Source organism: Zymoseptoria tritici, chromosome 2, assembly GCF_000219625.1.
Source record: "Zymoseptoria tritici IPO323 chromosome 2, whole genome shotgun sequence".
Lineage (NCBI taxonomy): Eukaryota > Fungi > Ascomycota > Dothideomycetes > Mycosphaerellales > Mycosphaerellaceae > Zymoseptoria > Zymoseptoria tritici.
The window spans coordinates 1,574,758-1,602,510 of NC_018217.1; the positions used below are offsets into that span (position 1 = coordinate 1,574,758).

Consider the following 27,753-nt stretch of genomic DNA (forward strand, 5'->3'; position numbering starts at 1 on the left):
CTCATCGCTCTCTCATCTCCACCGTCAAATAGTCCCAGCTCAATCCGCACGAACCATTCCACCCGAAGCTTTGAGTCTCGAGATGCGAATGAATCGCTTGGCGGCCATGACCTCCGAGAAGCAAATGTAGCTCGTCGCGTTGCCGATCCACTTGAGGCCAGAGAGGTCGCGGGCGATTTCGGTCTCATCCGAGGAGATGTCGGCGAAGGGGACGGAGGCGTCACATTTATTCCTGTTGGTGATGAATGTGGTCAGAAGGCGACATTGCAAAGAGGTGGAAATGGAAGGTCACTCACTGCATCAACAAACAGTCGAATCCAGTGTCGGGAAGGAAGGTTTGCGTCACGCCGGCACTGTGACTATCTTTAGCATGGTTTCCTGTCAGTCTGGTAGGAGGTAGAAGACGTACTATCCTCTCAAATCGATGCAGGTGTTCTTCGGCCACGAGGAATGGTAGCACTCGCCCCCGAAGTCGGGCTCGGTGCAGATATTCACGCCGGCATTGAGGTCGGTGATGTTGGTGGGTGCGCGTGGCGTGAACAGGTGGGGAGATGGGAGGGCGGTGGTGAAAGTGATGGCGGTGGCGGCGAGGAGGGTGAGGATGGTGGTGAAGGAGGGCATTGTGTTGTTGTGTTTTGATGGTATTGTTGTTGTTCTTGTTAGGTCTCGATAGGGTGTGATGATTCTGATGATGTTCTGTGTCGTTTGTAGGGAGAAGATGAAGTGCAGTGGTCGTTGTCACAGGGAGGAAGAAAAGACACGGAGCAACCGGCGTGAAACCAGGAATGCGCACAATTTCGAGGAATTTGCCGGTCCAAGGAGAAACTCTCAATGCTCAACGTGTGCCACATGCGTTACCAAGCAAACGGGACAGAATCTTGGTGCGACAGAAGTGAACATCGAGATGGGGAGGCAATGCGTGATATGTGAAAACTGTTCCTTTTTCTTCGTCTTGGATGAATAAATATCGCACTTACTACGTTGGGTATCGTGGACACACTCAAGCCTTTACTCCCAAAATACACTGTGAAGCTGCCTCGGATGGATTCAACACCCGAGGGTGAAAGAAGAGAGCGAATCGATACTCGAAGCCATCCTCTATCGATGACCCTTCAGAGTCCAATCCATTCAGTCTGGGCTCGCTCGTATTACGACAACTTGTTCAGGGCCTTCTGCAGCGCTTTCTTCTCCCGGCCATCTCGATCCAGAACACAGATCCAATCGCGTAGATGGATGGCCTTGCCGGTGACCTCATCCTCCCTCCAGTCGCCCCAGGTCGGCACTTTCTCAACCTTGGGCGCGGGAGTCGCAGCAGCTGAAGCTCCACTCGGAGCACTCTCGACCTTGGGCGTCGCCGTACCGCTCGCTGCAGGAGTTTGCTTGGCGAATCGATTGGTAGGCATGTTGCTGACGCCACCAGTCATCCATGAGAACTTCTTCGTCTTGCTACCCAGAGCCATCATCGCAGCGGTCTGGTTGGAATTCTGCAATGTCTGCGCTCCAGTTCCTGTGGCCTCTTTCGCTTTCTTGGCAAGCTCCTTCTTCGTGATCTTCTCAGTGGCAGCCGCCGCTGCGAGCATTTCCTGCGACGGTTCCGCGGCCATAGTGCCATCGGCAGGCTCGGCCGCAGCGGCTTCTTTCCGCCGGGCTTCGCGCTTCTTCGTCCGCTCCGTTTCGGCGCGCTTGTCCTTCTCGGCAAGCTCGCGCAGTCGAGCGTTCAGTGAGCCTTGGAAAGACACGGTTTGAACTGGCACTGAAGCTTCCTTGCCGCCGTTCGCCACCACCTCGCCATTTTCAACCGGTGGCTGGCCATTCGTCTTCTCCCACTGCGAACCTGTAACATTCTCAGAAACGACTGTCTCCTGGGTCGCCTCGCCTTCACCCATAGCGATGTCTGCAAACTCTGGCGGAACCACCCGGCCGTGATCGCCATATCGTCGGGCACGTGCAAGACCATAAGCGTCATCAATCAAGCCTCTCAACCTCTCACCTGCGGCAAGACTGATAAGCGAAAGAATGGAATCATATGCCACTCCCGCGTCTATCATGCTCTCGGGTTTGACCTCCGCGACTCCTTCCGTCGATGCACCATTCATCATCACCTGAGTCTGCATCGGTCCTGGATTCCGGACGTATACTCCACTTGTGTCCAACTTCACTGCGTTCTCCGATGCGCGCAGATGCATGCGATTCCTGACGCAGTTGCCGAGGAGAAACTGGTTGTTCAAGTGATGTTGCTCCCGAGTGGCTTTCGCCCGCGCAGCCTCGCCTCGCTTGCGAATGGTCTCTTCTTCAATCTGCTCTTGAGACTGTGCTTGGCCCAGCGTGCCAGCCATCGCTCCGTTCTGTCCTTGACTGCCAAATGAAGTGCCCTGTGTGAGCATGTTGAAGCTGTTGTTCCCGCTGAGAGTACTTGAACCGAATGATGTAGACTGTGCCGTGGCAAAGCTATCGTTCGCACCATGTCTGTTATTCCATGTGTTGTGCAAATAATTCTCCTCGTCCTTGAGATTGATGCCGCTTCCAAAAAGGCTGTCTCCGATATCCTCCACTCCCACTTTCTCGTCCTTTTCCTCTTTGTTCGGTCTCGGTGGAGGAGGCATCATGGAAGATCCGGTCGAGGGACCTGGACTGGTCTGTATTGGTCGCTGCTGACTCTGAGGCTGCTGCCATTGCATCTGCTGTTGTGGAGGGTGATACGCTTGAGGAGTGTTGAACGAGTTCTGTGGAGAACCGGCATACGACGCTGGACTGTACGGTGATTGCACTGCCTGACTCGCGTATGGATTACCATATGATCCAGCGCCCGGCAGTCCGTTTGGACTATTCGCATATGCCGGAGAACCATTTTGAGGCGACATGGGCCCAGGAGATAATCTCTGTCGCTTTGCTGGAGGCGGCGCGTACGGCGACTGATTTGTGGGTGATCCGGCATGATTCGGGTTGTATGGCGGGTATGGGCTCGGTGGCTTCTGCGCTGGAATCGGCGGCGCCATGTGTGAGTAAGACATCGTGCGAGTGCGCGCCGACACAGCGTCTCCTGATGGAGATGCTTCTCGACGGCGTGATGTGTATCAGGATGGGCGGCGCGATGGGCACGCGAGGTGCGCCGTCCTCAATCCGTTGGTGCCTCAATCTCCTCCTTCATCAGATGCCTTGTTCCGGTATAATGTGGTGTATCGCGTAATTCGGTAGAATATGTCGTGTCGGTCGCAGTCCTCGAAAGTCCTGCGCAGTCGTGTTCGGTTCGTCCTGGAGGGTTTGTCGAGGTCAGCGAGGCAGCGATGATGGTGTTCGGTAGATTGGCTGTCGCAGTCGCAGTGGACGCTCTCAAAAGTGCGGCCTAGCGGCAGTCAAAGCGGCTTGCGGCCCGAGAGCGCCCGTGATGCATCGCGCGCTTCACTTCTTGACGGTTCATCTTCCAGTCCTCGACTTTCATCTTCATAATTCTCACATCCATCTTCGACGCGCTGATGCACATGACGACCCGTCTGCCTGCTGCTCCCCTTTCTACCACGGACTGACTGGACTCGAACCTCACGACAGCGCCCCGTGCGCCCCAATTCCAACATGGCCGCGAAACGTCCTTTCAGCGCGATGAACGCAAAGCCCGCCGATGATGATCCTGTAGACCCGTCCGACGAGCTCATGTTTCTGGCTTTGGGAGGAGGCAATGAAGTGGGAAGATCATGTCATATCATACAATACAAGGGCAAGACGGTCATGCTAGACGCTGGCATCCATCCCTCGTATGAAGGACTCGGTGCTTTGCCTTTCTACGACGAGTTCGACTTGAGCACCGTTGATCTACTTCTCATCACGCAGTAAGTATATTCCCTCTGTATTTCTGGCATGGATACAAGCGACCACCACGGCATGGCAGCAGCACCACTACTAGTTTGACAAGAGGCGGAACTGTAATGGCTATCATCTCATGCCCAATGCAACGATAGTAGTCTTCATAGCAACTGTATGCCATTTGTTACACATACGGTTTCCTTTCCCTTTCCCTTTGCCAGCAGCACATGCCGTGGTGACGGCGTCAGCTGTTCAGAGTCCTCCCACTCGAGTGTCCAATGCTAATATCTTACCTTACTTGAAGTTTCCACCAAGACCACTCCGCATCACTACCATACGTCCTCGCAAAAACCAATTTCGCCGGCCGTGTCTACATGACCCATCCGACAAAAGCCATCTACAAATGGACGACTCAAGACGCCGTCCGTGTGCACAACACACACACCCCTGCATCCTCCACATCAGGGACAGATGGCTACGTTAGCCAGCTGTACACCGAACAGGATATTCTCTCTACATTGCCCATGATTCAGACCATCAGCTTTCACACAACTCACTCCCACAACGGCATCCGCTTCACCCCATATCCGGCAGGCCATGTATTAGGAGCTTGCATGTATTTGATTGAGATTGCCGGTCTCAACATTCTCTTCACTGGCGATTACAGTCGTGAGACAGATCGCCATCTCATTCCAGCCGCAGTGCCACGGAATGTGAAAATTGACTGCCTCATCACGGAATCGACCTTCGGCATCAGCACTAGGACGCCTCGACAAGAGCGTGAAAATGCTCTCATCAAGTCCATCACCGGCATCCTAAATCGTGGAGGTCGTGTCCTCATGCCTACCACGGCTGTCGGCAATACGCAGGAGCTCATGTTGATCTTGGAAGACTACTGGCAAAGACACGAAGAGTACCGTCGCTTCCCAATGTACTACGCCTCAGGCCTCGCAAAGAAGGTCATGATCGTGTATCAGACATACGTGGAGACAATGAACGACACTATCAAAGCTAAATTCCAAGCCTCCGCGGCCGCTGCATCAGACTCATCAGGAGCCGGTGGACCTTGGGACTTCAACTTCATCCGCCAGCTGAAGAGCATGGATCGGTACGAAGATGTCGGGCCAAGTGTCGTACTTGCAAGTCCTGGTATGCTGCAAAATGGTCCAAGTCGAACTCTACTCGAACGGTGGGCTCCCGATGCGAAAAATGGAGTGATCATCACCGGCTACAGCGTGGAGGGCACCATGGCCAAGACGATCATGACCGAGCCAGACTCCATCCCTGCAGTCACCGGCAAGAAGAACACAGGCATGAACATCGGCAAACGACCTGGAGCTCTAGCCGACGGCGAGAGGCAGATGATCCCCAGAAGATGTACCGTTCAGGAATTCAACTTCGCCGTCCACGTTGATGGGCAGGAGAATCGAGAATTCATTGAAGAGGTTGGAGCGCCCGTCGTGATTCTCGTTCATGGCGAGAAACACAACATGAACCGTCTCAAAAGTCGATTGCTCGGTCTCGGAAAGATGAAGGTCTATTCTCCAGCAAACTGTGAAGAAGTCCGCATACCTTTCCGACAGGACAAACTCGCCAGAGTCGTGGGTCGTCTTGCAAGTCAAATTTCTCCGCCGACTCTCCTTCCCAGCCCGCCCGCCTCCAGCGAAGACGACGAAGAAGACACGGCAGACGGAGAGTCCAAGAAGATCAAGTCAGAACAGACGCAATCTACCGGCGGCCAACTCGTCACCGGCGTCCTCGTCCAGAACGACTTCAAACTCAGTTTAATGGCGCCCGAAGACCTTAAAGAGTACGCCGGCCTCACGACCACCACCATCGTATGCCGGCAACGCATCACCCTCGGCGCCGCAGGCATCGATCTCATCAAATGGGCTCTGGAGGGCACCTTCGGCACAGTCGCGACCGTCACACCCGAAGAGAAGGTGGAGACAAATGGCTCGTCGGGTAAGAAAGAGGACGCGGACGAAGAAGTGCCAAGGCACAAGGACACAACATTCGAAGTCATGGGCGGCTGCGTCCTCGTCACCTGCCGCGAACGCGGAGAACTGGAGCTAGAGTGGGAAGGCAACGCCACGAACGACAGCGTAGCAGACGCCGTGATGGCAGTGTTGATGACGGTGGAGAGCTCGCCGGCGGCGGTGAAGCAGAGCAGCCGACAACATGCGCACGATCACTTTGGAGATGACCCAGTCGAGGAAGATGGTGTCAATGGGGATGGAGGGAAGAAGGGCAAGAATCCGCATGCGAATGTGAGTCCTGAGGAAAAGTTGGGGAGGTTGTGTATGTTTCTTGAAGCGCAGTTTGGGGAGGATTGTGTGGGTCCAATCGCGAGGCCGAAGATGCCTGCTGTGGAGAATGGTGCAGACGGAGAGGAGGAAGAAGTCGACGAGGTGGAGAGGGAGAAGGCTGAGGCGGCGGAGTTGACGAGGCTGCATGCGCTGGGCATTCCAGTGCCCGGGCTGGAGATCAAGGTGGACAAGGCAGTGGCGAAGGTGTGGTTGGAGAGGTTGGAGGTGGAGTGTGGGAACCGGACGTTGGGAGATCGGGTGAGAGCAGTGGTGGAGAGGGCGGTGGATACCGTTGCGCCACTGTGGCAGTAAGGATGACAAACGAGCGAGGACCTGTCCTGAACTGTCTCTGTGATAGCATCAAGGACCGGCACCGGCACCGGCGAAGGCAATCTCTAGGTCGATGGTGACCTTCGTGATCATTACGACCCAGGGTTTGTTCCATTTGCGTGCATCAAGTTCCTCTATAGAGAGTTATGTTCCACCCAGGAAAAGCTTTCATCTACAACTTTTGTTTTGACCTTGCGCCATCCTCTTGTCCGATCACTCCGCGAACGCGAGTGTACCCAGTACCCAGTTGCACCGTTTACTTCAGCAGGGCCTCGAGCTCCTTCGCAATAGCATCACCCACCTCGGCAGTCTTGGCCGAACCACCAATATCGGCAGTGTTGATACCCTTCTCAATCACGTTCCTCACGGCCTCGTCGATCTTCTTGGCCAGCTCGGGCTGCTGGAGAGAGTACTTGCACATCATGCCCAAAGACAAGATCATGGCGACGGGGTTGACGATACCCTTGCCGCTGATGTCTGGTGCAGAGCCTGATGGTTGTCAGCAACAATGCACCTCGCATCAAGACAACATTGTACATACCGTGAATCGGCTCGTAAATGCCATTGCACTTGCTCTTGCCATCCGGCGAGGCAGTCAAACTCGCACTGGGCAACAAACCCAGCGATCCTGGAATGACGCTCGCCTCGTCACTAATGATATCGCCGAACAAATTGCTAGTGACGATGACTCCGTTCAACGCTCTCGGGTTCTTGACCATCAACATCGCCGCGGAATCAATGAGGTGATGCCCGATCTTCAACTGCGGGAACTCGTTGGCAAACACATCCGTCACGGTCTTGCGCCACAGTCTGCTTGTAGCCATGACGTTCGCCTTGTCGAGCGACCAGACCGGACACGGCGGGTCTTCAGCCAAAGCCAAGAAACCCGCCAGTCGTGCCACACGCTCGATCTCAGCGCGCGAGTAGGGTTCCGTGTCCACTGCGTAGCCGGAGCCGTCGTCCTCGGTGCGCTCACCGAAGTAGATGCCACCTGTCAGCTCACGGACGATGTTGAAGTTGACGCCGCGGCAGACTTCCTCCTTCAATGGAGAAGTCTTGACGAGGCTCTCAGACGCGAAGAAGCATGGGCGCAGGTTTCCATATGTGCCCATTTCTTTGCGGAGGCGCAGGATGCCTTGCTCTGGACGGACTTTGCCCGTGCCCCATTTGGGACCGCCGATGGCTCCGAGGATCACGGCGTCGGCTGCTTTGGCAGCGGCGAGTGCTTCGTCTGTTAGAGGCTCGCCGTGGGCATCGATCGAGGCCTGCTTCGGTTAGCCCTGGGCTTTTCCGAAAGGTGGTCGGAGCAAACGTACGCCACCGAGCAGGTGTGGTTGAATGTTGAAGTGAACGTCGGCATTGCTGTTGTCGATCACGTCGAGCACCTGTATGCTTTGTCAGTGTTGCTTGTTTATTGAGCAGAGATACTTGTATGGCATACCTTCAGCGCCTCGGCGGTGACCTGTAATCGTTAGCTTGGAGTCGCTACGAAGTGAGTACGGTAAAGGAGCTGCTTACTTCAGGACCGCAGTGATCACCTGAATCGACATCAGCATGATTCAAATTGGCAAGGGCATAGCGCACTCACCTCCAAAGACGACGATGTTGTAAGTGGGCATTTTTCGACGATTCAGTTGTTGTATGGTTGATGTTCTGGCCAAAGAATTTGTTACGTGGATTGGAGAGCGGTCGAGATTCGTTCTCCGACTTCGCTGCCCCTCCGGACACATCCGGGGAGCAAGGTTCCACCATCCACGTCGTCTTCTTTCTCCCCAGAACTCCCTCATCTCTTACTCAACATCGCATGGATATCTAGCTCTTCCGCCTCCCGCAGGTCTCGGGATGGCAGTGCAATGCTTCAACCGCTTCGTGGGAAGCAACAGTGCGAGTCACTATGGCGACAGGCCGACTGCATCTTCCTTTACTGGACTTCGCGGCTGCACAACACCGCGACCATCAGCAGGAAATCGAGCCTCCAGCAATGGCAGCACTGGCGCTCACCTTGACACTCAACCGCAGTCAATCGATTGAAGACCAGATCGCCTCGAAACTGAATCAGCCGCTTGCATTCAGCGCCGAAGAATTGCGCCAACAAGCCCGGTGGATTCGCGACATATTGGATCCGCAGGTCGCCCGTGAAGGCCACGACGCACTCCACTCTGACGAGATCTTGACCCTGGACGAGCTACTTCGCAAACTCGCCAGCTCCGACATCAGCCTGGAAGACATTCGCTACAGTCGCATACATCTGGCGATCCGAGATATCGCAGGAAGAGCAACGCGTTGGCCGAAGAAATTGGTCGACAGGAGCGATGTTCTCAAGTATGCCTGGATTGCTCGCTATGGACCATTGAAAGCTACCGGACTCCCCCTGTACGAATCTGGAGGACGCCTTAATGGCATTTGCAGACCGGAGGACTTGAGCAAGGAGAAGCTTCTGGTCAAATGGTTGAAATCTCCTGCTGCGAAACTGAGTCCAGCTGTGGCGAGACGTGTTGGTGATTTGGGCTTCACACCTGGCGAGTAAGCATCAATGCCACTCGTCGACAAGATGATGGGACACTGACGAGCATCCCAGCTGGTGGATCAACCCACTCTTCGCCCACCGTGCCGGAATCATCGACAGCGGGAACTCCGAAGGCGGTATCGTATCCGACAACTCTGGGGCATACGCAGTTGTGATGACAGGCAGCGACGAAGTCTCCGGCCCAACCCCCGAGATCTTCCAATATCGTGCTAGAGATCGTGACCCGGGCCGATACCGCTTGACAGCTGGGACACCAGAATCTCGCCATCCGGTTCGCATATTGCGAAGCCACACCTTGCGCAGCTTCTGGAAACCCCGGGCCGGACTGAGATATGATGGACTGTGCGTAGCCGACGAAGTTGCACACGACAATTCTGCTTGTTCCACCCCATTTTGTCGACTTTGTTTGCTGAATTGTTTCCAGGCACAAAGTCACAGGCTGGTCATTGGTCAAAGAGGCTAAAAGTAACGAGACAGTCATTGTCATCACCTTCCAGCGACTTGCTTCCGAAGGTAGCATGGACTCGGTGCTCTGCCGCCCTTGGTCGGACGAAGTCGAAGACTACACCGAGTATAAGCGCCTGAGACGCCAATGCCGTGAAAAGCAGAACGAGACTCTTAAGCCTTCGTTCCGGATGACTGGCGATGGCACTATCGACATGCGGGAGGACGAAGCAGTCTTCCTTCCAAAGCCTTCTCTTGCGAATGTTGCCGGGGAGTTGTGAGTTCGACGACAGCAGTAGCACTTCACACGCGGAATAAATGGCATCAAAACCATAAAGACTGGAGAGAACATTCTATTGCGGGCATGGTTTACTTGAGGATGTTGGGTCGATGGCCGCTCTTCTATGTTGGGCTCACGAGGATCTTGATGTGGCTGTCCTTGTTGGCAATCAGCTCCTTGAACCCCTTATCAACAATATCATCGATCCCAATGTGACTGGTCACCATCTTCTCATACCCTGTCAATTTTCCTGCTGCTGATCAGTTTGGCTCACACTCCAGGACTTTTGATTCTTCACTTACCACTGGCCATCATGTCCAGGACTTCGCCCATCGAGTCATCATCAAAGATGTAGGCGCCTTTCATTGTTATATGCTTGGCCAAGAACTTCATGCACGGTATCTCGAGCTGATCTCATCAGCATCGTCACACACTGTGATCAAGTGACACACTTACCGGCTTCTCCCAGACTGCAATCATCACATACAATCCGTTGAACCGAATCGCATCAAAAGCAGACTCCAGCCCAGCTGGAACGCCTGCGCAATCAAAGACAACTTCCGCGCCTCGGCCGTCAGTCAACTCCAGACACTTCTTCTCAACGCTCTCTTCGATCGGGTTGATCACACCCTTCGATAAGCTCTTCACCTGCTCTCTCCTCACCGCCGCCGGCTCCGAGACAATCACCCGATCCGCTCCCGCCGCTTTCAAAACCAGCAACAACGCAAAGCCAATTGGCCCGCCTCCCAGCACAAGCACATCCCTCCCCTTCCACTCCTTCACGCCCGAGACCTTGATCGCATGCTGTACTACCGCCAACGGCTCGATGATCGCTGCATACTCCAACGGAATGTTCTCGGGTAAGAGGTACAACTCACTCTCCTTGACCACCACCCTTTCTCCGAACCCTCCATATTCGGTCGTCCCACCCAAATACCCCAGATCCGAACACGCTGCCGAAGTACCATCTTTACAAGCCTGGCAGCCTCGACAGCAAATCCTCGGGTCGACCATCACCTTATCTCCATGCTTGAACTTCGACCATACTGGTGGATCGCGGACGGTGCCGCACAGCTCGTGGCCGAGTGTGGAGGGCAGCCCCAACGTGCGGTCGGGTGAAGGACCAATGGTCCAAAAGTGAAGATCGCTGCCGCAAATGCCACTCCAGGCGACGTCGACTAGAAGTTGCCTCGGGCCCGGGATGGGTTCAGGAGCATCGTGGTCAATGCGGATATCGGTTGCGCCGTAGTAGCGGGCGGCCTTCATTTTGATTTGTCGATGAGGAATTGGAGGTGTTCGAAACGATATTACTTGAAGATTGCTTTCGAAAGTGAATGACTTATTTTGTTTCTTTTGTAGTTGATATACTGGGCTGCATGCCGCGAAGGAACGCCGACTGCCCCGCTCGAGCTGTGAGCTATTCATTAACCGTATCCGAGCTGGAAAGAGGAGACCGGGCACAACTCTGAATCCACTCACCGTATGGCGAAAGGTTTAGAGCTTTGTTCAGACAACGCATGGCGGAGTCGGTGTTCGGGATTTGGGGACGACTCCTTCACTTGCGTGGTCTAGGTGCGGCTTAGCGTGGGCTGGTCCAGCACCCAATCCCGGCGCCAAAGTCGTTTGTATGACCGAACGCAGAATCGGGTGGAGGCTGTTCAGGTACGCTGACGGTATTCTGACGGCGGATAGGATTGAACACATAGCGTAGTTCCGATCCCACCTTCGCATCGAATCCGCATCAACAGCTTGCTGGTGGAAGTCGTCAGACTTGCTTCTCTCCAAGCGGCACCTTCATCCCATGCCTCCCCTCATAACAAGGTCTCTCAGGCTCCCTCCATCCCTTCAATACACTCTCGTCCTCCAGCCTGAAGACCTCCACCTTCAGCGGCCGACAACAGTCGATCATACTCTTCTTCTCTCCTTCCTCCCCAGCTCCACCCTCACCCCAACCCCACGTACTCAAATCTCCACCCGGACACGTACTCAACGCCATCAAAACCCTCTGCTCCGCAAAGAACTCAATAAAATCACCCTTCTTGGCCGGTGACGCTTCCATAAAGTACTTCCCATCGGGATCCAATCCTGTCACCTGAAACACATTCAATACATCGTGTACATCGAACTCCGTAAGGCCGTATGGTAACACCGCCCGCGTGAGATTCGAATGACAGTGGAAGTCGTACGAGTCGCCGGAGAGCATCTTGTTGACGTACGGATCGCACCTCGTGCCGAGCAAGTCGTGGCATCGTCCACCCCACTTGTCAACGCCGTATTCACTTAGCGAGTCCGCGATGATAGTGACCATCGGTCGCAGGAAGGGAAGACAGCTCCATAGTCGATCGTGCGTGGTGAGGTGGCTGGCGTGCAGCTGCCGTGTGCGAGCGGCCCAGAATCGTTCGCGGGGATTGTCGAAGTTCCAGATATTCAGATCGCCCACTTGAGGTCCTTCCGGAGTGGAAATGCGGACTATAGAGCCGGCAGGCGCTTCCCAGGCGCGGCCGGAGCGGATGGGAAGGGTGAAGGAGTGGGTGAGCGTGCGGTTGGCCGAGGCGAGGTTGGTGTAGAAGGCTTTGTCCACGTTGAGGATTGAGCCTGGTGTGGCATGGTAGGCAGGCTGCGGCTGGGTTTTGGATGTCGAGGAAAAGGCGACCATTATGGTGAATGATAGCCTGCTAGCTTTCTTTGAAGTGAACTGACCACTCGCAGGGTGGAAGTAAGAGGCAGCTGAATCTGGTTGACAGGTCGGTAATCGACGGCAATCTACGGGTGTCTGACCTCTTACTATTCTCAAAAGGAAAAGGGTCGGGGGTGCCAAGGCTTCTAAACTCAAATTTCAATTCACTCGAATCTTAAGGTTCAGGACGGCTGAACTCTATATACAACTATACAACACTAACACACCATGAATAGTGATATAATATCGTTCCCGTCGTTACTACTATAATCGCCGCAACATTTTGAGCTACTAATCTTGTCGTTACCTTTAAGGGCGGGTGCACAGTCGCTGCTCGAACTTTCTGTTCACCTATAGGAAGAGACGCAGCCGAAATTCAACTATTAGCTATTAGACAGCTCTACAATACTGCCCTCCGACGACTACAGCGGTTAAGGACCTTCTTAAACATAAGAACAACCCTCTTAAGAGCCCTTTAAATTACAGGAACTATCTTAGTTCTATACATAACCGGATCCGAGCTCTGATACACTAGAGCTAGAGCTAGAGGTGCTAACGGATATACAGATTATTGCCCTCTGCAATAAGGACCCTACTAAGGACGCTGTATTCGGTAGAAGCGACAGTAACATAAACACAAGGCGTGTAACAAGATCCTTAATCGTTACTGCAGCTGCAGAGGTACTAGTGTTAGAGCTAACAACCGCTCTAACACCGGCACTAACGCAGAAGCTAGCTCTAGCGTTTGCACTAACGTATAAGCGTGTATCCTTTGCACCTACTCTAGAGCCTATACCTAAGGATACCCCTGTGCTAAAGAAAGGTAGAACTGCTGCCAAAATAGTAGGCAAGAAGGCTACTAAGGGCAAGGGCAGTACTACCGGTAATGCTAACAAGAGAAAGCAGCTAAGGAAGGCTCCTTAGCCGAAGAAGGCTCGCAAGCAGTCGTTAGGGCGTAAGGAGTCGTTAGCGCTAACAACGCCCAAACCGGCGATTTAGCCGCTAGCCCTCCCTGCTCTAACAGCACTACTACCCTTATCTGGCATTTATAGTAAGCTCCAGGATTTATCTACCGGTGTAGCTAACTAAGCTCGTTCAAAAATTAGATTAATCGGACAACTATAGCGATGTCTAGCCGCTTGTGAAGGATGTTAATAGTTAGCAGTTACAGGATTCGATAACATCAGCGACTCTAACGCCCTCGAAACGCCTTAAAACCTCCAAACCGGCCGACGAGCCCTTATTAGTCCTCGTACGCTATACGGTGGCCTTTAACAAGAGGCAGTTAGCAGACCCCTTTAACTGCATATACACTAGCGATTACTAGGCTGTCGACGACCTAATAGTCAAGGCTAGGAGACTGGCTAAGAAGTATGCACAAGAGCAAGGAATTTATTGCTACTTACTCTTACGCAAGGCCCTTATAACGGCTAAGAAGCATGCTCGGTTAGTATACACCCTACCTAAGGACATTACAAGTATAGACTTAGGGTAATAGGGCATGCAGATAGCGCCGCTTATTAAGCACTTTAAGGGCTACGAGATAATTATTGCTATTACGGAGGTGTAGAGCAATAAACGTAGTAGTAAGCCGGTTATTGCAGAGTTATCCGACGGCTTAATAGCACTCAAATCTAATTAAGAGCAAGCCCCTTCCTTACAACAGCGCAAGGGAAGGAAGTTAGCTAACGATAAGACGGTAGATACATTCGAGACGACTATCGCAACGTTTAAGAAGTACTTGCTGTCTATTAAGTGCGAAGACAAGCAGTGCAGCAATAGCAAGACGAAGCTTATAGTAGGGTGTTACGTTAACGGCTATAGCAAGCACTTTAGCGTTCTTGGAGCACACGTAAACGAGTGGAAGGCTATGGTGCTTACTAGCGCTACTGTCGTCCAGTCTATGCCGGATTATATTATTAAGAAGGTTGTAAAGCTGGATAAGGATACTTATCGTGGCAAGAAGCGTGCTGCGGTTGTGGAGCCTACACTAATACTAGCGCCGGCTCTAGCGATGCTAATGCTAATGTAGTATCCGCCATAGCATCAACTACCGGCTCTGCTAACGCCGCCTGTTAATACCGCACCGCGGAGCAGTCCTCTACCTGCTAGCTATTCTGCGGCTATAGAAGAGACGCACACGGTAGCTATGTACTGCCGCTAGCTTAGACGTAAGCACGAGGTTATGGCAGTAGCGTTAGCCGACGCTGCGATCGCACTCACCGCCGACTTCTGGAACATAGGCATGGTAAAGCGCGAGCCGGACGCCGAGCTAGCCAAGCATGTGCCTTAGACTGGCGTCCGGCGTGCCCTGCAGTCGAAGAAGCACATTAAGGCCTTCCTTAAGAGTATAGATAATAGCAGTAATAGCAGCGAGTAAGATGCAGCTCGTTAACGGCGGTGTTGTTGCTTATTGTTGCTTACGAATTCGAGCGTCCGAGCGTGCGGAATAGATACAGATAGATCGTTGCTTTAGCGCAACCCTCGGAGGCTAGATCTTAATATCCAGCCGGTCGATCTTATTAGTATTAAAGATAGTGTTTCCTTAGTAATATCCCTTGCGCCTCGTGAAGAAATGGTGTTAATATGCTATCTAGCTGTTATATTATCGTCGTGTGAAGGACTTATAGTTATTCTGAAGTTTTGGAATCTAGCCGGTGCGATAAGAAGCCCCCCTCGCAGATTCGGAATTCTACGCCGCACCTCGTTTCTTAACGACTACATGTCGCCGCGAGCTAGTTGTTTTTTTGTATTAAACCGCAGATCATACTGCACACACCTATGTATGCGTTTTAATAGTCTAGTGTCGTTGTTAATACGCGGTGTGGACGTAAACATTTGAAAATATCGCCGCCGCTAGTCGGAGTTAAATCCGACGCTAGCGCACAATCCCTGTCTCTCTATCTCGGCGTTATTTAGAAATGTTTCACACACGACACTGCGACGAACATACTATCGATTTCCACGATTTCAAGTCTTACGCGTAATTCGGCGCACGAGCTCTTATATAAAAAAAGAATAAGCATTGTGCGGGTAGTGGCTGTCGAGTAACAAATGTAGACGTCTTTTGCAAAGCGGCGACGCTAGAGTTCTAAGAATTCGAAGATCCTTAAACTTTTAGCAGCTTTAAGAATCTGCACTAAAATCACGCGCTTAATTGTTGCGCAACTACCACGCGGTCAAACAGAGTAGTTGTTTTTTTAAATAATAGCTTATTAGCTCTTCTAATAGATGCGCTATTTAATGCTGTTAATAACTGTGTGCTTTAGTGCGCGATTCGTATTAAAAGTAGTAATCGGGTGTATCCGGCGCTAGTGAATTTCTCCGCGGGGATAAGATTCCGGGGCTTCAGCCTTAAATTTATAACGATTCGCAAATTCTTAAAATTACTACTATCACTTTAACCGGCAATATCGCAACAACTAAGATACATGAAAAATAGGTAAGCATATAGGGCTCTAAGAGGGAGATGCGGGCTTTCGAATAAGCCTACGATAACAGGAATCGGTCGGTAGGTTAAAAAGTTGTAGCCTTATATAGCTGCTTAAGAACATAGCAAGCTTTAAAGAGCTTCATATAGTCGATATTTACACTCTATCGCTTACATGCTAGCCTTATAAACTCCTTAAACTCCGACTGCTAGTCCTTACCGAGGCTGTATTTAGGCATTATATCCTAGTGCCTGCGAATCTAGTGCTTAAGAAGGTAGAAGGTCTTCTTAATAAGGTTATAGTCCGGTAAATAGGGTAGAAGGAACATAAGCCTTACGCCTTGTTTATTGCAGAGCTGCTTAACAATCAGACGATCGTGTATTAAGCAGTTATCTATGATAATTACTAAACGAGGCCCTGGAAACAGTGTGCAACGAGGCAACACTTCTACTTGTATCTATAAGATAAAATCCTCGCTCTTAACACTGCCCTCCTTAATAAGCACGCTAGGTAGATATCTATTAATAGTGTAGGCTAGAAGAATGCTATATCTCTGTGCGTAGTAGAGGTGTTGTTTATCTCTTGCTAGAAACCCCTTTAGCGACTACCCCCTTCTTCTTAACGCCAGTTTATTACTCGCATATATCTTATTAACATAGACGAGCTAGTTAGCCCTTAGCTCTTGCACCTGTGCTTCGAATAGAGCCCTTGCCAAGTCGTCTCGTTATGCAGCAGTCCTTGCGACTAGCTTGTTAGTGAAATCCTTACTATAAAGGCAGACGGCGATAGTGTCGACACAGACGCTTAGTAAGAAACGCTCTAACAGCAGCTCTTGTAGTTCCTTACACTAGTAGGTAGGGCGTTTAGTAAGCGTCTGTAACAGGAAGTCTCGATAGTGTAGTTAAATTAATCGTAGTCGGCCTCTAGGGCGAGGGAAGACACTGCCGGTGGCCTTAAAACGCGTAATTCGAACCTATATAGCAGTCTTAGAGCCCCTGTTGTCGTTTAATAGCAGCTAAATAATGTCGTAACTAGTCCATCGGTCTTCCAAAAGGTGCTGTATTAACGCCTCGTCTTGTCTACTAAGCCGCATCGCAGAGAAAACGCTGGCGACGGTAGCGTAGGAACGAGTTAGCTAAAATCGATAAGTGGTAGCTCAAATAAGAGCTTACAATAAGGCGAACACAATAAACCACTTTTGGTGATGTTGCGACAAGTGTTAGTGATGTTATTGATTTATAAATTTATAAAGCTGGTGGTGGTGGTAATAGATTTGAGGGTTAGTAAAGCCTTGGCACCCCCGACCCTTTTCCTTTTGAGAATAAGCGATCGATGTTGCCCTCCAGGGCTGTCTCCTGTGTCACATCGAGTACTCCCAGAAATATGTTCTGCTAACCCCTATCTCTCTCCGCTCACATGGTACACTCTGTGCCACTGAGGTGAGATCCAAGTCGTGCGGCGGAGTCTGAGCGAGATTACGGAGATAGGCTACGTCCACACCATGTCAAGACGTCTTTACGCCTAGGCGATTGTACTTGCCGGACACATCAAAGCGGCTTGGCCATCGCCAAAGGCCTGAGGGATGCGAGCCTTGCGCCTTACACAGCTTGGAAATGTATATCTGAGGCTCTCTCACCAAGTCCGAAGTTTCGCGATGCGAAGTCGGTTTTGCCCGAGTACGTTTCATGACCCGCCGCCATTTGCGACTACCAGGTAGACATCGACTTATCAGATACAGCATTTGATCCGTACTCGTACTCGCGCGGTCGATGGCTGGATCAAAACGAACAGCGACAGAAAGCCAGAAGGATCGAGTTCAGTTTCGACGCTTTGCTTGATGTGGCAGTGAATTGCAGCAAGAGTGCTCGTGAGGTCGTGGCTTGTGAGAAAAGAGAAGGCGGATTCAACCGTGTGTTCATCGTCGAGCTTGACAATGGCGAAAAGGTTGTTGCAAAAGTGCCCATGCGATTTTCTGGCCCGCCTGCCTTGACCACAATGTCAGAAGTGGCGACCTTGAGATATGGTAATTGTCATTCTCAGCACTCCAAGCATGAGGATAGTAAGCTGACATTCTACAAAACGAAGTCAAGAGCAAGACAAGTGTGCCCGTTCCTCGGGTTCTTGCGTGGAGCTCAAAAGCCGAGAGCAACCACGTTGGGATCGAGTACATTATCATGGAACATATGTCTGGCATTGCTCTGACAGATGTATGGCCGCACATGACCGAGTTACAGCACATTGAGTTCATTGAATCCTTGGGTGCAATGGTGAAAGAGCTCTGCGCTCTCGATTTTGCAGCACTTGGCTCGCTTTACCTCAACACCCCAGATAAGCCTGCACCGACGCACCCCATTGATGAAGAGTATTGCATCGGTCCTCACTGTGGTCGACAGTTCTGGGGTTTCACCGATGACAAGACGACTTCAGCTGCGATTCCTCAGGGTTTCCAAGGTCCATGTAAGTGTAATCCAGCGATCCCTCACGTCCGCAATAGCTGACTTGGCGAAGGGCAAGGCATGTCTAGACTCTTCGCGGATCTCAACGAAATTAGCAAACTGACCGTGGAGCAACGCGGATCTTCACAAAAGGTTGTTGAAGATCATTTGCAGCTTCTGGATACAAATATGAAGACTTTGGAGGCGGTTGAGAATACCACGACGGTCCAGGATTCATGCAGCTCTTTGCTGTTCCACCCGGACTTACATGCACGCAACATCTTTGTCGACCCAAATGAGCCAAAGACAATCCTTGGTTTGATTGACTGGCAGTCCGCTGCGATTGAGCCGGCCTTTTCCCATGTTCTTGAAACGCCGGACTTCGCGGAAGAGCCATTGCTAGACAAGACACTCGACGCAGATGATGCACAGTATTCGAGCGAGGCACAAAACCATGCCCAACGCTGCAAGAAAACGTGGGCCATCATGACTTTCCTCTGTCCAAAGTTGGGGAAAGCCACAGCTCTAAATCCTGCTCTGTGCCGCTATCTCGCTGGCGTCGTCTCAGGATGTGCTGATGAGGCGACCTCACTTCGCTCTCTGCTGGCAGACGTGAGCAGCGAATGGAATGGGCTCGGCATACCAGGCGCCTGTCCCTATCAGCCGAGTTCAGTAGACGCCAACTTGCTTAATGTGGAGCAAGACCAGTTAGAGTCCACAAAAAGACTGCGGATGTATCTTTCAAGACTGCTGCGCTGCGAAACAGATGGCTGGGTCGAGGAAGGAAGATGGAATGAGGTCATTCCCGTCTACCGAGAGCAGTATGCTGAGTTTGTGAGTGCTTGCATCGCAAGTCGAGAAGAGGACGAGAATGAGGAAGACGCGAAGAGAAAGGCGGATGCGCTATGGCCGTTTGATCTGAGATGAACAACTGCCGTCAATCGTCAGCTCTTCTTATACCCGTCCAGGCGGCCTACAAGCCGCTCGAACGCTCAAATAGCACGTTCGATGAAAGTCGTCTCAACCTTGCTAGACACGCCCTCGACCTCGCCCTCAGCATGGTTCTGGTCGATCTGCTTCTCGACAGCCCTGGTCTGCTCATCAGCGAGCTCCTGATCCTCAAACACTGTCCCGACGTTAGCGAACCTCCTTGACAAAGCAGGTACCAAAACTCACAGAAAGCCAGCTCTTCAAGCGTACGATTGTACGTCTCAGGATACATGAAGTATATGAACATGAACTCGAACGTAATCCAACCGCAGTAGATTGCGAGATACTTCCAGTCGATGGCGGTGAGCGCAATGGGGTTGACATTGACGCTGAAGAACCCTGCAAGCTTGCCGAAAATCTGCTGAACGCCGATGCCCATGGTACGCTGGGCATATGGAAAGAGTTCCACGAGATAGGTGTAGGTGAGAGAGTTGTTGCCGATGTTGTAGCAGGGCGAATAGGCGAAGAAGAAGAACAGCGAAGCGATCTGGGCGGAGGGATTCTTGACGCCGTTCTCCTGCGCTACACGAAGGCGCTGAAAGCAGATAGTCATGGCCATGAAAACCAGGGTCATTGATGCGGCGGAGAGCATGAACATCCTCCGTCGACGAAACCGAGTGACGACTAGGGCGATGACAACGGCGTTGATCAGACTCCAGCAATTGTTGGCGATGTTGATCCTGGTCTTGGCGTATTGGGAGGTGTAGCCCATCAAGGTAAAGAGAAGGTTCTGGTAGTATGACAGCAGGGTGTTGCCGCTCATCTGCGTGAAGAGACCCAGAAAGACCGTGATGAGAACACGACGGCGCATGCCCTTGGTGCGGAGCATATCCGTCCATGACTGCTTGGAGTGCTCCAGCTCGATCTTGATGGTGGATCGGATCTGTGCCATCTCGGCCTGCACAAGCAACGAGCTGGCATCGCCCTCGGCGTGGTACTTCGTGAGGATCGCAAAAGCTTCATCATCGCGGTCCCTGGCAACGAGCCATCGAGGAGACTCTGGCAGGAAGCTGAAAGCAGTCAGTATCTCAGCTCAGGATTGGTAGTCGCTACGTACTATACGAAGACGATTTGCAGGGTCGATGGGCACATCTGCAAGAGAGATGGCACGCGCCAGCTCCAGTCGCCCGCAATACCGGTGGTGCGAATTGCAATGGCTGCCGCAAGGATGGATCCGATGAAGTACGAGGCATTGAAAAGTGAGGTGAGATACGGCCGCTCTTTGGGGTGACCGAGCTCACCGATGAGGGAAGAGCCGGAGATGATACAGAAGACGATGCCGACACCCAGAAGCATACGAGCGATGATGTACATCGCAACTAGAGGCTGTCAGAAACCACCACGGTATTCAACGTACGCGCTTCGGACATACGATGTTGGGCAAAACCTTGCAAGAGAGCTCCGACCACCATAATCAAAGAACCCGCCATAATTGACGCCCGCCTTCCGAACCTTTGATTGAACCAAGGCGCAACCGGTACAGCGAGAATCGAGCCAAGCTGATAGCAAGACGAGATGAATCCAAGGATCGCGGGCCTGATGTCAGGCTTGCCCGTCTTCGGGTTGTGATAGCCATTTCCGAAGTACTTATTGAACGGTCCGGAGAACTGTAGTGTGTTGATGAGTTGCGAATCGAAGCCAGAAGTGATCTCCACGCCCATGCAGCAGACAAAGAGGTAGAAGTACATGACTCTCAAATTCGGCTTCTTGTACCACGGCACCTTGTCTTGCTCCACCATGCGAGTGACGATGGGGTCGGAGCCATGGCCGGTGTTTGGTGCACTGAAGATACCCATGGTGGGAATGTTGATGCAGACCAGATGGTTGTCGGGACCCGAACGAGGCCGTGGGGTGCAGGCCTCAATTATACTGTACGCCCGCATGGTATCGCATCTTGGCCCCGGCTATTTACCCCAGACACCCCGCGTGCTCCCCCGGACAGGTCTATACGCTAAGGCGCAAGAATGTGACCGGGCTACCAGGGATGGCTTCCTTACGGTAGCCAAGCGCCTGGGCGCGGCCGCTGTGCACTGCTTGGAACCGGATAAATGGGGCTGGCTACTCCAATCCGCGGATCGATGTATCACGGAGAAGGTTGCGTGGAATGGTCGGGATCCAGCAATCTACAAAGCCATGTCAGATTATGTGTCTTCCTTTTGTCGCTTGTTTATTCCACCGGACAAAGTGCATATTGGTGGCTTGGTTGTGCACTGTATGGTCCGAGCGGGAGCACCTGGGTGATTTTCCCAGTGGAGGCCGAGGAGACGCCATGGTCGCCGTGCTTACAATCTTGCGAGGCTCACTTCACGCTGAATGAATGACTCTAAAATACAGCATCCAGTCAGAGCATACGTGTATCGCGAAACCGGTGGAGTCGGCAGCCGGTCAGAAAGAAGGCCCATATATCATATCAGTCGTATATCCTTTCCAGGTTCTGTCCTTACTCGTTGTCTCCGCTTCCTCTCTTCTCCAAAAGTACTATGGTGCCTGTCGTTCCGAAGAGCCGTTTCCTGGATGTTCCGCACCACCGTGCGTACTATTATCGGCCTCGTATCCAAATTCATTGCTCATCATATCATGCGTCGGGAAAGAGTCGAACCAAGGCATCATGTCCAGACCCAGCATACTCATATCCACGTCTTGCGACTCGATCATCATGTCACCCGGCAAGAAATTCATCGACACTCCACCTGACTGACCTCCGTTGTCCAAGAAGGTTCCAGGCGATGCATAAGACGGCTGCAAGGTCCCACTCATGCCGCCTGCAGTGCTCGGTGGCTGCATTGAAGGCTGCAAGTAATTGCTGACGGTGGGGTTACCCAGTGACTGCGAGTTGGACTGTCTATCAAAAGAAGAGTCGAATCCCATGCTTAGACCGTTCTGCACCGCTGCTTCGCTGGGTTTGAGGGCTTGCACAGCAGATTTTCCGAGCCTTTGTCGCTCTGACAGTTTCCGCGGGCTTGTTGGTTCCGTCCTCGTCTCCTTGGCATACTGCGCAGTCTTTGCGCCGGAAGCGCTTTCCTGCTGACTCGTACCAAGAACCCTCGGGTCTAGGTTTGGATCGTGACTGTTCCCGCTAGCGTAATGCCATGCGAGGTTTGTCGACGAGGAATCCATGGTACCTGTCAGAGTCCAGCCGATGGCTAGAAAATGTAATTTAGTCTCTCTGCCTGCGCTTGAAACGGTCACGTATGCATGCTTACCTTTGTTGGCATCGACACCCCCAGGGCTCTCGGGCACCCTTCCAAACCCTCTGGAGGACCAGAAAGGTGACGAAAAGGAAGCCTGTGCATTTGCTTCCGAGCTTGTACGCCTCCGCCAACCAGGCGATGTGAACGACGGTTGTGGCCGCGGCTGTTCCAGGGAGCTTTCACCTTCTTCGGTCGTGTATAAAAGCGGGTCCTCCACCCCTTCAAATTTCTGGTCGAGAATCGTGAGAATGTACTTTGTGCCAGCCCAGTACGTCTCCAAAGATTGCAATGCCTTGTAGCACAGCTGGTAATGCTGGCTCGCAGCAGTTGCAAGGAGCGTGTGCTTAGCCAATTGCGATCTCTGCTCGACGCCGACGCTTGTTGGAGGCCTGGATCTGGGAGAGTCGTTACTTGCGACCGCCGATATCAACATCTTCTTGCTTGCGTCAGATGGTGTTCCATTCGTCGACGGCGCGCTGTCAGAGGTGTTGTGGATGCTTCTACTCGGGCTAGTAGCGCGACTTACGCCATTACTAGTTGCCGTCTGCTCTGCAGTCTCCTTCAAAAACGCGCAGGCTGCGATGTAAATTGGTTGTGTTGTGAAAGGATTTCCAAGTGAGGCCTTCGCGTCCATCAGCTGAGAGTAGCTCAAGATATCTGCAATCGTTTTGGCGCTGCTCATGGACAACTGCTGCGAGTTTGGAAACAGCTGCAAGATGCGCGCGTCGAAGGTCTTGAACAGCGTGGGCCGATGCAAAAGCACGATAAGCATATGGAACCAGAAATGAAGCAAAACAAAGTTCGTGCCCTCACCAGCCTTCATATAGTATTGGAAATTGACAGCATCAAAGTGCAGCCGAGGTTTGAGTCCTTGGTAAAATGCAGTCACCTGGCTCTCCATGGCGGCTAGACGTTTCGGTGTGTCGGTGGTCACATCGGATGGCTTGGTTATGCTGTTTAGAAGATCCGCGACCCTCCCGTAGAGATGTACGATGCGAATCAGGGCTGGGAATGGGGACGGCCAATCCGGATCCTTAGTTGTCTCGTCCATTGATGGGAACGAGATCTCGATGTCCTTGTCGCGCAGAGTCCCTCGTCTGCCCGTACCGGAAGAGATTACCCGGTCCAAGAAGAAAATGGCCCAGAACGTGTCAACACGTTCTTGTTCCACCGCTCTGGTCTCGCTGATTGCAACTGTTTCTTCCGTGGTCTGCTCGTTGCCCTTAGCAGCGGACGTCGCAGGTATTGCCTCGGACGATGTTGTGCTCGGCGTTACTGTAGTGGGTTTGAATGCTTCGTGCTTCATCATTTTCGGGGTGGGTCCATCCCTGCCCACGTACTGGAGCCCCTCAAGCTTGTGCAGTCCCAGATCTTGCGCCAATCGGATAGAGATCCCAAGATACATCCATAATCCGCTGTCTCTCTGCTCCCCAAACTCGTTGTAAGCGAGAAGCAATGCTGCTTGCGCCGCCGCAACGCTCGGACATGCGAAAGTATCGATGAGTGCAACCTTCGCCCGCTGTGCGAAGGCATGCCCGTACTCTGCAGGACTTGCTGCAGTTCCGACATCACTTCCGGCTTGCGTCAAAAGTGAATGAGTAGAGAAACGTGCAGAAAGCGCACAGACCGCGTCGACGAGAATCGCATCGACTTGCTTCTCTTCCAGATCTCGCATGAAACGTTCCCGTTGAAGGAACGGATAATTGCAGCCGAGATGTGTGAAGAATGTCTTCGCTAGATGAGTGATCAGCTCACTCGGCGGCATCGGCGAAGTGTCGTAGAAGGGTAGGGCCAGAGATGTGCGTCCTTCCAGATCAGCTCCGGCTAGCGTATTTGAAGACACCGCCGTTTTCCTTTCCGAGTCTTGCATGGTACTCGGTGCAGGTGGCGAGCGTACACTGCCTCCATCCGTGGAACGACCTATTTCTGTGTCTGACCGCTTCACTTTTACAACCATCTGTTTAAACCCAGGCATGATGGCGGTGGGACCAAGCCAGCGGAAGTATGGCATTCGATTGCGAGGTCCAGAGAACAGCGAATCCTGTGATCGATCGACATCCGCCGTCTGTGTCCTGCCGTCGGCGGCAGCACGTGGTGTTCGAGCGGCAGCGCTCGTGCGATGAGCATGTGTGCTTGGCGAACGGGATCTCCTCTTCTCTGTTTGCTGTTCCACATCTTGTACAGGCTTCATAAGTCCAACATCCGAGTCGTTCCTCTTATGACCTGGTGTCCCTCCTGTTTCCGAGGCGTAGCCAGCACATTGAAGTTTGCCCTGTCGGCAAGTGTCGCAGCTCGGTCGCTCACCGCTGCACGCAGTCTTGCGTTTCCGACATGTCATACAAGCGGCACCTATACGTCGTCTGGTAAAGTCAGCATTGGCTCAACTCGCTCGTTTCGTCCATCTTGGTGCTGACCTTTTGGGATGCGGAGCTCCATAGTTGGTGACGAATCGCAGTGCCTTTGGCTGCTGCACTGAGGTGTGTGATGGATGTGGGATCTGATGCTCCATCGTGTGCCCATTGTCTTTGACAAGCTGCGTGATCACGTCTGTGAGCTCGCCGCGCTTGCGCTCCGAGGATCCTGGGCACGCATTCGACCACTACGCTGCTGCTTAGGTGATCCGCTGGTCTCCTCTCCAGGTATTGCCGCGGTTCCTGGATGCACAAAGCGGTTGTCAAGGCTGGAAGAAGAAAATGCGAGACGGTTCGGTTGCGAGGTATCGTGGCTGCAGCTCTGACGCTCGTGGTGTGGAGACGGGATTGCCCCAGCTTTGGGAACGTGCTGTGCGAACGGCGGAGAAGAATCCGGGGAGGAACCAGCGTTCGCCTGTGTATCTTGATTGAGAGCCTTCGTACTTGACAGCCTAGAGGAATTGCGTCCTTATAAGGAATACAATAAGATCAACAGCGAGACCCTGGTGTCTTACGCCATGCGACTGAAATAACCACGCTCGCGCATATCATCGTCGAAGTCTTTCATGAGGCCCTGGAAGCCCTACAGCATCGGCTCCCGGCTGCTCACATCGCAAGGTTCACGCTAGGATCTCGCTCCTCGCTCCAGCAGTTGGCATGGAACGCCTGAGCCTCAGGATCGTCCTGTCGTCGCTCCAATCTGACCTTCTGGATTCTCCGATAGCAAATGAACTCTCCACAGGATCGTACGTGCAGCTTAAGGATAATCGACGAATTCGCTGCGGACGTGACAGGCCAGTCTAGAGTCGGAATGGCGGCAACGGCAGTCAATGGAACCCATGGTACTGTGGCTCGTTCGCTAGATGAGGCCAGCGATGCTATGTACTGCATCAGATCATCGAGTCTGGCCGGTCGCAAACCAAATGTCCGTCATCACGATACATTTCTCAATGCCCGGATACTGTCCCGTACGGCACAAGGCAATGGTTTGGTCTGACATGTGAAGAGGTTGTTTCTTGCTAGCGGCCTTCCAATTGATTGACTCCTCATCAAAACTTGGACGCGCACATTGATCCACTGCGAAGCTTCGGTTCCAGGGCAGCTTAAGGTAACTTCATGCATCGACTAACTCGCTCTCTTCAAACAACCATCCAAGCACATCCACTATGGAAGTCAGCATGTTCCGCTCTTCCATCAAGGCAGCCTCTTCGCTGAGTGCTCGCCGCCAATGGCAACAGCTCGCCCATCCATCCATCTGCGCTCGATGCCTCCTCCACACGACTCCATCCAAAGGCGCCACACCCGTCGCTCATCCCACAGTACCTGGTCCGCCGCCAAAAGCACCGCAACCCGCCGCAACATCTCCCGACGAACGGATAGCGAGGAAGCGAGCGCTAGCAGATCATATCCGGCAAAGCGAACAGACCAAAGTCAACCCAGCAAAACCCGGATCCGCCTTGCAGAAGCGATTTTGGAAGAATGTACACGTGAAAGAGGATGGCGATGGTGGACTACAAGTACTCCTTGATACAAGGCCTGTGCGGACAGCGGATCGACGGATCTTGACACTCCCGTATCGCAAACGTGCGCTTGCGGCGGCCATTGCATTAGAGTGGGAGCAGCTAGTGTCCGCGCAACAGGCTCTTAAGCAACACTATGTCCCGATGACATCGCTCACATCACGGGCCATTGACATTCAAGAAGCGGACAAAACAGGCGAGACAAAGGTGCGAGAGCAAGTTGTCCAGATGGTTTTGCGATATCTCAGCACCGATACGCTGCTCTGCTGGGCGCCGGAGGTGAATATACACGAGAACTTCTCCATGCAATACGAAGGGCCCAAGAAGAACCTTCGACAAAGGCAAAAGGAGGCTGCTGAGCCTATCATTGCCTTCTTGACCACGCATGTCTTTCCCGGCGTCGACATCGTGCCCGTGCTGGGAGCAGACAGCATTATGCCGGTCCCTCAGCCACCCGAGACGCTGAATGTCATTCGCAGCTGGGTTTCTGATCTTGCGCCGTATGAGCTGGCAGCGTTGGAACGAGGTGTGCTGGCGACGAAAAGTTTGCTCGTGGCCGTGAGGTTATTAGTGGAATGGAGCCAGGAGTGGAATCATTTGCAATCAGTGAAGAAGGAGAAGTTCGGCATAGATGAAGCGATTCATGCGGCGACGATAGAGGTCAAGCACCAGACGGAGCAGTGGGGCGAGGTCGAAGATACCCATGATGTCGAAAAGGAGGATTTGAAGAGGCAGCTGGGAAGTGCCATTCTGCTTGTCAGCTAGAGATGTGTAGGCAATGTACAGTCAAATTTGTAGTCGCGGCCTGTGATCACACACTATGCGCACTGATCGCACTAGAAATGTACTGCATCCGGTCTTGTCTTGAAGATGTCATGTTGCTGGTGGATCTCAACAGCACCTTCCTAAGCTAGATTGAGTTCGGCCAAGGTGGAGAAGTGAAAGTCTACCACGACAACCTGGAAGCATCTCAAGCCAAACCTCAATCACTCCTTCACCTTTCATATTGAGCAACTTTTTGAACCGTCGTACGAAAAGGACCACAGGACTCAGGGATCTAGGACTTGCACACCGAGTTGCAGGAAAACCACTCTCACCAATCCCCAGCACAATGCCCAGCCAAGCATCCTCCGCTCTAGCAGACCTCTTCATCCGCCTCGGAGACGCCTTTCCCGCCGACGAAAACTCCTACATTGAACGCTGCGTCTACGATCAGATCCACACTGCCGCAGCCGAATGCCCAGACGTGAGCTACGATGAGACCATCATCGCCGACCGGCCTTGTCTTTGCGTAAAACCAGCCGGCGCCTCTCAGAAACATGTCATGCTCTTCTTCCACGGTGGCGGGTATAGTTTCGGATCACCGATGAGCCATCGCAAATTGACCGCGCATCTGGCGAAAGCGTGCAA

General features: G+C 52.6%; 10 protein-coding genes across 10 annotated transcripts; 3 read left to right on the plus strand and 7 right to left on the minus strand.

Annotated features, from left to right (window-relative positions):
* Positions 1-39: 39 nt before the first annotated feature.
* MYCGRDRAFT_90699 (uncharacterized protein) lies at positions 40-621 on the minus strand (the record flags this gene model as incomplete). The annotated part of the gene is made up of 3 exons (XM_003855537.1): positions 40-232; positions 297-353; positions 410-621. The coding sequence occupies 3 exons, from the start codon at positions 619-621 to the stop codon at positions 40-42; spliced, it is 462 nt and encodes a 153-aa protein (XP_003855585.1).
* A 527-nt stretch (positions 622-1,148) lies between these two features.
* Positions 1,149-3,011, minus strand: MYCGRDRAFT_108026 (uncharacterized protein; the record flags this gene model as incomplete). The annotated part of the gene is made up of 1 exon (XM_003855536.1): positions 1,149-3,011. One exon carries the CDS (start codon positions 3,009-3,011, stop codon positions 1,149-1,151), a length of 1,863 nt encoding a protein of 620 aa, XP_003855584.1.
* Positions 3,012-3,570: 559 nt separating this feature from the next.
* Positions 3,571-6,413, plus strand: MYCGRDRAFT_55193 (uncharacterized protein; the record flags this gene model as incomplete). The annotated part of the gene is made up of 2 exons (XM_003854865.1): positions 3,571-3,824; positions 4,103-6,413. Coding segments are annotated over 2 exons (2,565 nt in total), but the record flags the coding sequence as incomplete, so codon positions are not given.
* A 158-nt stretch (positions 6,414-6,571) lies between these two features.
* MYCGRDRAFT_103221 (uncharacterized protein) lies at positions 6,572-8,073 on the minus strand (the record flags this gene model as incomplete). The annotated part of the gene is made up of 6 exons (XM_003855535.1): positions 6,572-6,926; positions 6,979-7,702; positions 7,754-7,822; positions 7,879-7,899; positions 7,956-7,975; positions 8,026-8,073. 6 exons carry the CDS (start codon positions 8,054-8,056, stop codon positions 6,694-6,696), a joined length of 1,098 nt encoding a protein of 365 aa, XP_003855583.1.
* Positions 8,074-9,537: 1,464 nt separating this feature from the next.
* MYCGRDRAFT_68282 (uncharacterized protein) lies at positions 9,538-10,962 on the minus strand (the record flags this gene model as incomplete). Its single annotated transcript, XM_003855534.1, has 3 exons — positions 9,538-9,941; positions 9,994-10,090; positions 10,139-10,962. 3 exons carry the CDS (start codon positions 10,952-10,954, stop codon positions 9,811-9,813), a joined length of 1,044 nt encoding a protein of 347 aa, XP_003855582.1.
* A 491-nt stretch (positions 10,963-11,453) lies between these two features.
* MYCGRDRAFT_36430 (uncharacterized protein) lies at positions 11,454-12,344 on the minus strand (the record flags this gene model as incomplete). Its single annotated transcript, XM_003855533.1, has 1 exon — positions 11,454-12,344. One exon carries the CDS (start codon positions 12,342-12,344, stop codon positions 11,454-11,456), a length of 891 nt encoding a protein of 296 aa, XP_003855581.1.
* Positions 12,345-17,188: 4,844 nt separating this feature from the next.
* On the plus strand, positions 17,189-19,158 carry MYCGRDRAFT_68285 (uncharacterized protein; the record flags this gene model as incomplete). The annotated part of the gene is made up of 4 exons (XM_003854866.1): positions 17,189-17,472; positions 17,535-17,819; positions 17,882-18,259; positions 18,311-19,158. 4 exons carry the CDS (start codon positions 17,379-17,381, stop codon positions 19,156-19,158), a joined length of 1,605 nt encoding a protein of 534 aa, XP_003854914.1.
* Positions 19,159-19,223: 65 nt separating this feature from the next.
* Positions 19,224-21,017, minus strand: MYCGRDRAFT_68287 (uncharacterized protein; the record flags this gene model as incomplete). The annotated part of the gene is made up of 4 exons (XM_003855532.1): positions 19,224-19,357; positions 19,408-20,231; positions 20,279-20,540; positions 20,594-21,017. 4 exons carry the CDS (start codon positions 21,015-21,017, stop codon positions 19,224-19,226), a joined length of 1,644 nt encoding a protein of 547 aa, XP_003855580.1.
* A 1,507-nt stretch (positions 21,018-22,524) lies between these two features.
* On the minus strand, positions 22,525-24,921 carry MYCGRDRAFT_36564 (uncharacterized protein; the record flags this gene model as incomplete). Its single annotated transcript, XM_003855531.1, has 4 exons — positions 22,525-22,771; positions 22,844-24,218; positions 24,330-24,772; positions 24,827-24,921. Coding segments are annotated over 4 exons (2,160 nt in total), but the record flags the coding sequence as incomplete, so codon positions are not given.
* Positions 24,922-26,001: 1,080 nt separating this feature from the next.
* MYCGRDRAFT_99098 (uncharacterized protein) lies at positions 26,002-27,108 on the plus strand (the record flags this gene model as incomplete). The annotated part of the gene is made up of 1 exon (XM_003854867.1): positions 26,002-27,108. The coding sequence occupies one exon, from the start codon at positions 26,002-26,004 to the stop codon at positions 27,106-27,108; it is 1,107 nt and encodes a 368-aa protein (XP_003854915.1).
* Between the last annotated feature and the right edge of the window lie 645 nt (positions 27,109-27,753).